This window comes from Haliotis cracherodii, unplaced genomic scaffold, assembly GCF_022045235.1.
Source record: "Haliotis cracherodii isolate W230 unplaced genomic scaffold, xgHalCrac1.p SCAF_5, whole genome shotgun sequence".
In the NCBI taxonomy this organism is placed as follows: Eukaryota; Metazoa; Mollusca; class Gastropoda; order Lepetellida; family Haliotidae; genus Haliotis; species Haliotis cracherodii.
This window is the reverse complement of record NW_027266308.1, coordinates 33,531,546-33,543,941: the sequence shown is the minus strand read 5'-3', so window position 1 is coordinate 33,543,941 and position 12,396 is coordinate 33,531,546. Positions and strand designations below refer to the sequence as shown.

The following is a 12,396-nucleotide window of genomic DNA, read 5'->3' as shown; positions in this document are numbered from 1 at the left end:
CCTCTATATAATCTATAATAGCCACTAAACGAGTACCTAGCCCCTAACCCTAATGATCGTAAAGGGGTGATTGATCCTAAAGGGGATCCAAGGGTTAAGGATAGACTTAGGGTAATCTAATAGCCACTAAACGGGTTCCTAACCCTAATGATCGTAAAGGGGTGAATTATCGTAAAGGGGATCCAAGGGCTAAGGATAGAGTTCGGGGTAACCTACCCTAACACTGGCGACATTTGGATGTGTTCAGCACCACTAAATATCCCTAACAAACTACATTCTTTTGCATAATAATGAAAATTAATGCACCGAAAAAATAACATATGTATATTAGTTCCCATTTATAACCCTTTTAGCCACTTGAATTACGAGAAAAACGAAATAAAAAATAAATAAAAAATAAAAGTGCTTTCGTAAACTAGCGCTTGGTATAAAATGCGCCGCCGCAGGCTATATTCAGTAAACAAATATTCAAAACACTCCACAGCGCTTGGCATATTCAATGACATTTCGTGTAGGGAAGATAGGTCACTGGGAGGAGCTTATGCACACTCGATGACCCCTGACGTCACAGGGCATTGTTTCGCCGGTGTGACTGGCAACAAATTACGTCATAGGGTATGATCACGTGTTTGAAAAGTTTGTGGTACTGTATTCTAAAGGTAGGCCCACGCAATTGGGATACAATGACATGCATAAACCAAGTCAGTGAGTCTGACTACTAGATCCCAATAGTCACCTCCCACAACAAGCATGGATTGCTCAATACCTATTCTACCCCGGATCTTCACGGTGCTTTACTCATATAAATTGGAGAAGGATGCAAATAATATACAAGCACAGCAAGTCTCATGGCATGCAATGAACAAACTGCTGTCAAATCATAAAACTAATTCAGTTGTAGTTCAATTTCAAATAAAACCTGGATGTTTTCTTTCCTAGTATTACAGGAGAGACAGGGGAAAATACATAGTGAAATGGTAATCTCCAACAAAGATGGCCCATCATCAGTTACATAAGTCAATCAAGTTTCATCCCCAGCGTACTCAAGTCCCCAAATCTGTACCACAGGAAGTCATATTAATTAGTACAAAGGCACATGGTAAGAAGACAGTAAATATGACTAGGTAAATACGGTATATCGTTGTCGTATACAGTATATTGCTGGCTATAAGGCAAGTTTTTCGTGCCTAGAATTAGGGGGCTTTCAAGGGGGAGTTGTCTTATACACAAGAGTTTTGATGTGTTTTTTTTCCCCCACACAAAGACATTACTGTGAGTATGTAACACCGAAAATACCATGTTGACAAATCCGTACTGAAATACGCAAACTTATTATGTAAATACACTGTTTGGTTATAAAAAGTGTTCATTGTATATCTGGTCTTTGAAAGGCATTTAGAAAGTGCTACATATAAGGAAGAGAATTTATGGATGTCAATTGTATATCTGGACTTATGTTTGTAATCTATTTTATTAAGTGTATTCAAACTTTCATTCAATATTGTTTACATTCATTTCTACCAGTTACTAGATAGTGGGTTTCCCATTCCCGACCCTACCTCGCTTGGGCTTCCACGGATATATCGCGGCACATTCTCCATTGTACAGTTGGTTTCCAGAATGAACGGAAACTTCCCTGACTATATTAGATTGGCACTACTTTGCAGTAATATCAGGCATTCCACTGAAGCTGTGATACTGATGGTGACATGCAAGGAGGATTTAGAGCTGCCATAAGGCCAATAAATGGACGTATTGAAATTAAAGTACCTGACACCATGTTGTTTTGATAATCTAACAAATCAAACAAATGGTGAACCTACAACAAACTGGATTCAAGCATCCTAACTTGTTTGTTTTGTTTGTTGCTTAACGTGGATGCGGCAATATTCCAGCCATATGACAGCAGCCTGTAGATAGTCAAGTTTGAAGCAGACAATCCAGAGATGGATATCATGTGCCAGTGGGGTATGATGTTATACAATCAACAATGTCACTGAGCCAGACCATCCGTTAAGATCTGACCACCCAATCTGACTACCCAATCCGACCACCTAATCCGACCTCCCGATCTGACCACCCGTTCCGACCTCTCCAATACGACCACTCCGATCCGACCACCCCGATGTGACCACCCAATCCGACCACCCGTTCCGACCACCCCGTTCCGACCACCCAGATCTGACCACCCGATCCGACCACCCGTTCCGACCATCCAACCGACCACTCTGATGCGACCACTCCGATCTGACCACCCGATCCTACTACCCGATCCGACCACCCAATCCGACCACCCGATCCGACCACCCGTTTCGACCACCCGATCCATGAAGACACCTCTTACAACCAGCAAAGGTTGCCGGAAGCAAATTCTAACTTGTCTAACCCAGGCTCCCTACAGGGGACGGATCACCACTTGACCATATTGTAATGTTTATAAGTCAACTGACTAACAGTCTGTATGATGTGCTCAAAATGTTGAGATAATTCATGAATTTCAAAAGATCAAAAAATAACTTTTCCTTTGATCTCATCTGATGTCAACTCTGTCAGGTATTCAGGTCGTAATATGTAATACAGTATTTAATTTACATCAATGTATCACAGCCGCAACCTATTTTTCTTTATACATGTCATAACAAATGCTATACTAACAGCGCCCTTGACAAAGCCTTTTACCTATATTATGCAAAATAATTTTACGAGAGTTGATTGATAAATTCTGAACCTCACATAGAAAGACTTGACCTAAATGAAATAGAAAGTGCTTTACATTTCAACATAATTCCCTTCCACATTGATACACTTTTGCCAACCAGGTTGGAGGGATTTGATCCCGGTATCTTAAAAGTCCTTCTCATGGCCAGGATGGAGGTCATCTTCAAGGCTTTCTCTGCCACGCGTAAACGTTGAAAAAAGTCCATATTCTATGTGTAATTCTTACCATTTATTTTCCCTTGTCGTACCATCCAGTGGTCCAGATGTCCAGTTGTCCAAATGGAAAAGCCGGTTAGTATCAGGATTCTGGACAGTGGCAGCAGGGTCAAGCTATCCCTTGAACACTATGGGTCAAGGGGAGAACCTGCAACAAACCAGGGCTGATAAATATCAAACATTCTAAATATGGATCCATTCTGAAAATAATGTGGAATTCATCAACATGATTCCCATCTGCTCATGCAATATGAGGAGTAATCAATACATCAACCACCTCCACAGCTAAAGGTTAGGCATTTAGTTCCTTCCAGGCTGCGCCTTTGCACCATTGTGCCATTAGTGCTTCAATTTTCAAACGTGCACATTGAACATTGAAATTGCAGAGTGGTCATTATGGTGCACTGTGTTTTAATTAATTTCAATGAAATAAAACAAAAAAGTATTCGTGTACCAAAACAATTTGTTTTAACTGTAACCTTATTAAAAGCCCAAATCATGTACAGTAAATTACGGTTATAACGTACACGCTTATAACGAACTGACAGATGTAACGAACTTACTTTTTTGGTCCCGACTGTTTGCTGTAGTTATGCTGTATATATGCTTATAACAAACTATGGTTATAACGAACTAAAATTAGTAGTCCCCTTGAGTTCATTATAACTGTAGTTTACTGTACTCTCAAATACTGCATTATGTCAAACATGGCTATGTGGCTTTGTATGAAGTTGTGTCACTGTTTTCACTCTGCACACTGTATCAGCAATAACTATACACAATGCGATGCCCATTAAATGCTGTCAGGTAACTGCACCAAAATATTTTATATCGAGCTCTATAAGGCCATATAGCTAGTAGTACACATGGTACATGTAGCTAAATATATTTCTGGATGACATTGGCAAAGCATGGCGGAGCTGTCGTAGTGAACCAATAGGCCAGGATATTTTCCTTCTTTTCAGAGGGATGAAAGAGAAACTAAGATGATCATGAAACAGATCGACAGAGGAAATGCCAGTTGATACTTTGTGAGCTAGCCTGTCAAGTATAGATACTATCTAGGTGCTCATGTAATTTGATGCATTTCGCGAGGTAAGACCCGTCATATAACAACATTGATCCTTATTATCGATCAGACCGCCTTGACTGGGTGCCGCCATATAGTTTGAAGCAAATGTGAGTAATATGATAGGCTGAATCTGACTGGTCAATGGGAGGGACATAGAAGGGACATAACTCGTAACAGCAACTTGTGGAGCTTCTATTGAGCCACAGAATTACAGCGGAGTTCAGCAAGGGTGGAAACTGGACTTTCAAAGTCAGTTAACTTCCTTGCCTCAGGAAGATGTCTAGAAGAAGCAGGGTCCTACATTCAAAGTAATGGCCTCGTACAAGCGACCCTTTGATACAGTAATAGTGCTTACCGATGAATCATACAATGAAATAAACTCAATAAAATGTTTGCCTGAGTGTTAACATAGGGCAGGGAAGTCCTCACGTTAATCAAGTTAGTAAGATCACATCCTCTGTACAAACACATGTTAATGGGTTCTTTTCCATTGTCAGGATTGTCACCAGCTCCCATCATGTTCAGTAACCCATGCACATTGTTGTAATCCTTACGATTCTGATCATAACTAAGTCATTTTCAGTGAAAATATCATTTAAAAATATTTTAAAAAATTAAATAAAACATTTGCTGACTTATTCCATGCATACCAAAAATTGTCATCACATAATCATGAAAATGGCAAATACTGACATAACATTTCAACAAATTCATGAACAATACCCATTATATCAGGATAGAAATCACTCCCGAGATCCAGGCACATCATCATGATCATGTACACACAGCAAGCCCCTGCAGTCTGATGACTGAGGATTGGGGTCATCACTTGGGACACTGAATCTCTAGGCTAATCAGGCCACCCCTGAGTATGTATGTATCCAGTTTCTGACACATGCACCAGGAGTTTCCCATATTCTGACCTTTCCTCAATGTTTGCGCAAAACCTACAAACATGTGAAGTGTCCCAGTAAGTCTAGGCCATACTGCAAACATTCTTTATAAGCACCCTTTACTTAGTGCGACATCTTACAGCCTGTACTCTATTGTGTATAATACACTTTTACTCAACAAATATGTCCATAATATCAACAACAAAGTTTGAGTTTCGACTTTAACTCCAAGCAACAAAATTCTCTCAAGAATGTTAACAAGACATCTGAGGTTGTGGTACGCCAAGTAGTCCTGTTACAACAACATTCTGTATTAAATGTTAGACAGTGTATCCAATCAAAGTAGATACAGTTTATGGATATCAACTTCTTTAATTACTCTAAAGGCGACGTTTCGGTAAAGATCCTTATACCGTTGTCAAGCAAGACCGATGGCACCAACACCATTCATTACCATGTTTCCCATTGAATTATAGCAACCCTGACAAGAATACTATTCATGACTATTGTTTGAGCCTTCAAACACATCCTATAATGAACACATGTGTCATGTTAATATGCCTCAATTTAATTTAAAATATGTCACAGATGTTGTTATTTGACTATTGCAAGTAAATATATTCGTTTTCATTTACGAAGTACCATGGCTTCTGGAGGTTCTTAACACGATCACTGATTGGTTGATATCAAATGGTGACTCCACCTGTTCCATACACAATGATCTACCATACTGCTACACTGGTTTTAGGGTTTGCTCGTCATGCCGAAGACCCGGGGTCAGTTCCTGACATGGGTACAATGTGTGAAGCCCATTTCTGGTGTCCCCTGCCATGATATTGCTGGAATATTGCTAAAGGCGGCGTAAAACCATACTCACTCACTCACTCCAAAAGAAGAGAGGAAGTTTGTCCATGCTACAATAATGGTTGCAGACTTCTTTATTTCAATCTGTGCACTTAAAATAACCACAGTGGATCATTGTTGACAAAATCGCCTATTTCCACTTTTATACAACACAAGAAAAAAACACACAAGACAATACTGATTACGCAGTTTATAAAGTGCATACTGCACACACCCTCCATTATCCAGCATATTGTATTTCCATTCCAATTTGATCAACCATCCTGGACCTGCCACTACAGCTTCGTTCTTGATGTGACTGGCTCCATCCCTGTTATCATCAACTTCACAGAGAATTCCTCTCGCTCATTCATTTGAACAAAATAAAAATGCCTCTTCTGAGGAAATTTGCATTCAAAACTGGTTTCATACGAATGAGGTCTTGATGTATTTCAGCGATTTACAAGACTGTTATCTTAGTTATAAATGTTTTTTACCTGGAATATATGTTTTCTGGAGTCCTAAAACAGGGAGTTTGAAGACCGAATGCTACGTACAAGATAGGCTGGTTGTATGCAATAGTCGGGGACTCGTCTCATCTGTGTAATGTGATTGGACATCTGATTTTAGTGTCATGTCATTGAAACCAGCCTCAAAACGAAGAAACGAAGCGCAAAATTTATATTTGTTAACAGTGCATCGTTCAATCCTTGAAAATCAGTTTACTGATTGTTTGTATTCTGAATTTTGATTATCAATCACATTATCATAAAATCGACAACAAATCACTGACAAACACTGTTGTGTCTAAGCTGAAGGAACCTATGTAAATACTTTGAATTATCCAAGGTTTGACATAACCAAAAATGATGAAGAAAGAAGGAATTTGCAGGGACCATGCTTTCACTTCGAGACAACCATACGTTTGACACATCAAAGTTCAACGTAACAGTGTTTGACTGTATGATCAACGTGACAGTGTTTGACTGTATGATCACGATGATCATGAACTTCTGAAACCAATAAATTATTGATTATCGACCAACTGCTGATCAATCAATCAATAACAATCACAAACTAAGAGGTTGATTCCTAAAACTAGTATATGTAACGAACATAAACAGTGGATCCGTCTCACAAAAACATTATGTCCTCTACCTCCATAGAATCTTGGTGTTCAAACACTTGATATTGGAGTTGATATCATTTCACATAACATGAATGTGGAGCTTTGTTCTTTCATCTTGTGTTTGAGGCCATTTTTGACAAATTGTTTGGTATTGAACTGTTGCTATTGGCAACCAAGAAAATATTATAAGCATGATTAGGAGCTAAGGTGTTCACACAGGAAAAAAGACGAACCATTAAATCAAACAGCACGTCACTGTTAGTTCAAAGCTGCTGTTACTTATCATGCGAACAGACGGTCGGGTAGCCTAGTGGTTTAAGCGTTGGCTTGTCACGCCGAAGACCCGAGTTCGATTCCCCACACGGGTACAATGTGTGAAGCCCATTTTCCAGTGTCCTCTGCCATGATATTGCAGGAATATTGCTAAAAGTGGTGTAAAACCATACTCCCTCACCATCATGCGGACATACCTGGTAAATTCCCAGCATCTGGATGTTAAATGAAAGTTTTGATACCTGCGTGTATATCACACAGACATACTGTCATTCAACAAAACATCCCTCTACGTAGAAAAGGTGCAGTAAAAGCTATTGTCACATCAGTTTGCACACATCAATATTGTCGATAACAGTGTCACACATTGTTAACCTCAGCAAATCAGTATGTAGCTGAGAGCGTTATGGAGACAGACATTTACCAAATGACTCACAGTTAGGCCCATGGGCATGATGGTGGGTTATTATCACCATAAAGATTCCTTGTGATAAATATAAGGGGTATGTTGTTGAACTTCTATGCACAGTACATAGTGTTCCTTTTTAACTGTTGCACTTTGTAATTTCTAAAGAAATCGTGCACAGACTCACTCTTACATGCTCTGTAACGTCTATATCAATTTATAGAGAAGTTATCGTTATGAGCTGCGAAAAAAAGCCTGCTCAAGCATGCCTCATTAAACATGTTAATGGCTATTGAAGGGACTTGTTTCCAGGTATCTGCTCATCAAACCCAGTGAATACAAACGTCCCGAACACAAGAACAGGGCCATGGAAGCCGCAAACACATAAACGACTTCTGACATAAACTAATTTTTATAGTTGGTTAACGGATCTTCCCCAAAAACTCAGTTCAGCAGGGGGATATAAAACTTTTAAAAAATCTGATATGACATATCTCCAAATAATTCAGTTTGGATTTGAGATATACCTGTATTTGGACTTTGCTCCTTCAAACTGTGACAATGCCACATGTTCTTTAAACCTATGACTAAATAGACAGATACAACACATTTATTCTCTCTGTGATGCACATTACTTTTTCCCGATGTGTTATGGTTATAGTTGGAATATTGCTAAAAGCAGTGTACAACCATACTCACTCACAATACAAGGAGGTGTGAGAAACACAAGTTTGTTACTGCATTGCAAGAATCTAGAAGAAACGGGGGTTTTATGTGTCCTGTGTTAGGTTTTATACCATGAGCCGGAGGCGTGTGTTATAAAACCTAATGAGGGATGCATAATACCACAAGCCGGAGGCGCATAAATGAGGGACATATAAAACCCCATGTACTCCGAGTAATCCTGCTACAATGAATTTATGTTACCGACATGTTTAATATGATACTGTAAAAGAATTAACACAAATTCAAAACTGATAGAAAACAGCTGTTCGATTGAACTGAGGTTAGCTTGTGCTAAATTGTCACACTACTTCCATTGACCCGGAAAAAGCATGCAGCTTTTTGCTTTGATGCGGGGTATATGAAGGATTTATTCTGCCTCTCAGAAATCCATGTGCAGCCTGTATTGCTCGTGGCGGGGTATAAGAGATTTATTCCCCTGCTGAGAAATTTATTACCCTCCTAGGCGGGTTACACAGTATCTTATCAAGATCTCATGGATCAATCAGATCCCATCATTCTGACATGGAGCTATGATAAAATATGTTTCTAAATTTTATAGAAAAAAGATTTTTTCCTTTTCCTCAATATTTTGTGTTGGAGGATCTGTGAACCAACAAAAAATAAAACCACCTATTCAAATGTTCAGAAAACACAAGACTTGTAATTTAAATATCTATGTAAATTGGTTTACAGACATTACTTTGCATGTGCATGAATTTAACATAATCCTGATAACATAATTACATATGATAATCCTTAATAATAGATAACATATTATCATTTTCATCATGCTATACTAGTTTTCATTTGCAGTTCATGAATTTACCTTACATCACACACATGCTAAAGGTTGATACAAACTCTTACAATGTACACCTAATTATTGATGGTAACAAATTAATACTCAGTAACATTGGTAAATGTCCACAAAATAAATATAATTTACTAAATTCATATTCTTAACCATCAATCTTACCAATGATATCCTACACCTATCTTAGCTTTGCAACAAAATGAACATGGCAACAAAACCCAAATACTCTATACTTTCTAAAGTTCACTACAGTCATAACATTGCTTCCATATGGGGATAACGTATAAGCTCCCCGGCAGACTACACTTGTCCCTGATGGTGTCTAAAGTTGATCAGTTGGTCTGTCTCTGTGACTTAGTAGATCATGGGTCATCATACGCCGATAGCATGTTGGTTGGCTTGTTGTTTAACGCTGCACTCAGCAATATTCCAGCTGACGGCAGTCTGTAAATAATCGAGTCTTTACCAGACAATCCAGTGATTGACATCATGAGCATCGATCCACGCAAATGGGATCGATGACATGCTTCAACCAAGTCAGCGAGCCTGACCACCGGATCCTGTTGGTCGCCTTTAAGACAAGCATAGTCGCCTTTTACGGCAAGCATGGGTTGCTGAAGACCTATCTACCCTGGATCTTCACGGGTCCCGATAGCAAGTGGCAATGCTCATAATACACTACCAACAAAAAATAAAGGACTAATGATTTGAATGTAGCTATCGTTGAGGTATACATTTACAATGCTGTCGTATTGCATCTGAATGCAGCATCTAATCACAATGAAATTTCACAGCATGTGATGCATGTGTACACAGACGCCACATTGTGTGTGCCTATAGGGAAACACTTAAAAATGCCTCCAAGACAGCATATCAATGAACAATGGCAAATTGTGGGTATGATAGAGGGGGGGTATCAATTTGCCTCTGATTCACAGATGGCAGACAACATTGCTGAGTGTGAGTGAGTTGGGTTTAACGCCGCTTTTAACAGTATTACAGTTATATCACAGTGTGTCAGCTTAATGTGGGAGGAAAGCCTGAAGTGATGCAGGTCTCGGACGTTTACCACTTCGGTGAAACCCACGAGCACGGGTATGGTGCTGACAAACCTAGAAACATAATTGGGGCGAACCGGGATTGGAACCCACAATCATAGGTTTCTGGCGTGCCCAAGGGACGCAACTCTGCACAGCGAATCGCAGCGCCTTAGACGACTGGGCCACCCGTGCCCCCTACAACATTGCTGATGACGCACCGGTGAGCAGCATGCAAGGGCAACAATTCTTGACCATAATCAGTATGGGGGCAGTTTTGTCATAATGTGGGCAATACCAAGGGCAACCATACATAAGTTCATCAACCGGATGCCATCGAGGTGCTGAGCATATATCTCCTAACATGGTGGACACATTAGATATTGACCTACACGCCCGAACTTAATTTTACAGGCAATTATCGTCATTACGCCTTCACTATCATTTCATCAGTTCCATTATTCTTTTTCAGTAGTATAATAATCACTGGACTCTGATCCATACTTGACTATTTACAGATTGACACCATATAGCTGGAATATTGATAAATAAGGTGTTAATCAACAAACAATAAACTGATTGATCAACAAACCTGAAATAAGAATCCAGTATAAACTGACACAGCCCAGCCTATCACACCACATCTTGGAGTCTTCCATGCATGGAGTGGTGGATAAAAGAACTGATAAATCTTTTCACGTGTATAGCATGTATATTACTTTTCATATTCATTTCAATCAATACTTTGTTATAGACACCTGGCCACTATAATGATAAAAGACACATCTGGTGTTATCTTTAGATGAGTGTGTGTACACAATGACATCTGTTGGCTGTAACCGGTAACGGCCCATTCACAATGTGGAAATATTTTAATATTGACAACCGTCTTTCTTTCTATTGTTGAGTCGGATAGCTACTTTCAACAAGACTGCAATTTAGTTCACCTCATATAGCACTAATTTGCTTAACTGACCTCATATGCATCTTCCTTAGGAGTATGTGTTTGAGGATAGGTTAACTCCAACTAATATCTTTAGCCCATGGATCCCTGGAGTACCGTATTTAGCCTGACGCAATTCTTCAGATTTTAATTAGTGCTATGTTGAGGATTGAACTTGTCTCATTGCCAATTTGAACATTGTTTAAGGTAAGCTAGGCTAATAAGTTAGTCTAAATAGCCATCACGGCTATCACAAGAAATTAGTGCTCGTTTACCTACTGATCTGCACCCAAAGCTTGAAAACTACAGATTCTCAAAAAGTTGCACTGGAATAATTCAATAAGGGAATAACTAACCCATATCCTAACTCACAACTAACCATGTGAATTGAGAAGTGGTGTTTGATTGGTAAGGGGTATATCCTACTCTATGAATAATAAGAGGTGTTTGATTTGCAAGGGGTGCCTAAAGAAACATTAAGAGGTGTTTGATTGGCAACAGCTACTCAACCCTAAGATGCACAAGGTAAAGTTCAGCATTCCCCTAATTTCAGCAATGAAACCAGATGACTTGCTTATAGCTAAAAAAACCAGTTATGAATACCATATTCGATGTAATAAGCGCCCAGGGCACTCTAAAAATCAGAAATAGGGGACTCTAATTAGAATATTATTTTGGAGAAACAAAACAGAGTTGAAAGATCGTAAATTTCGTGGTTTATGCTGACAGCCTGAAATGTTTATATACGACAGATATATGTTTCAAGAATTTAATTGCCCATAATTAAGGGTGCATTTAACACACATGTGCGTATTACACACTTGTCTTGTGTACATTGATCAATAGGAAGGGGTGCCAATTGGGATTGTTCACTAGCCAAAATATTAGCAAATATCGCCGTGGGCGCTTATTAGAGCAGGGCGCTTATTAAGTCGAATACGGTATAAAACCATACAATAAACATGTATATAAATTCATGTCAAAAACATTAAGCTAAGATTACGTGAAAGGATTCCCGTTTATGACCATGCGTTGCTTCCTCACTTTACTACATACCATGGATGTGCATACGTACCACTCAAGAGAATGTCAAAAAGAAACTTTTTTCCGCGTGCACCGATTATTTGAACCGGGAACGTCTTTCGTTTTCGATAATTAATTAACAGCTTAATCACACCAAATGAACAACTGCCGATAGAAGCGGTGGGACGTTTTAACATATTCAGTTAACAAAGAGTTTCTTACGTGATGTAGAAAGTGGCGGAGACGAATCTTCATTCGACACATCACGCTTTCCGATAAATATAAATGACCTTGACCCAAAAC

At 39.1% G+C, this 12,396-nt stretch overlaps 1 protein-coding gene across 1 annotated transcript in view; it reads right to left on the bottom strand.

Moving 5' to 3' along the window:
* LOC139443248 (ectonucleoside triphosphate diphosphohydrolase 5-like) overlaps positions 1–12,353 on the bottom strand; it is a 37,266-nt gene extending 24,913 nt beyond the window's left edge. Inside the window, exons 1-2 of the mRNA XM_071224219.1 lie at positions 12,316–12,353; positions 2,945–3,082 (exon numbers count right to left, since the gene is read on the bottom strand). Of these exons, the coding sequence (XP_071080320.1) occupies positions 2,945–2,947 (3 nt within the window). The 5' untranslated portion in view covers positions 2,948–3,082; positions 12,316–12,353. The remainder of the gene's footprint in view (positions 1–2,944; positions 3,083–12,315) is intronic.
* Between the last annotated feature and the right edge of the window lie 43 nt (positions 12,354–12,396).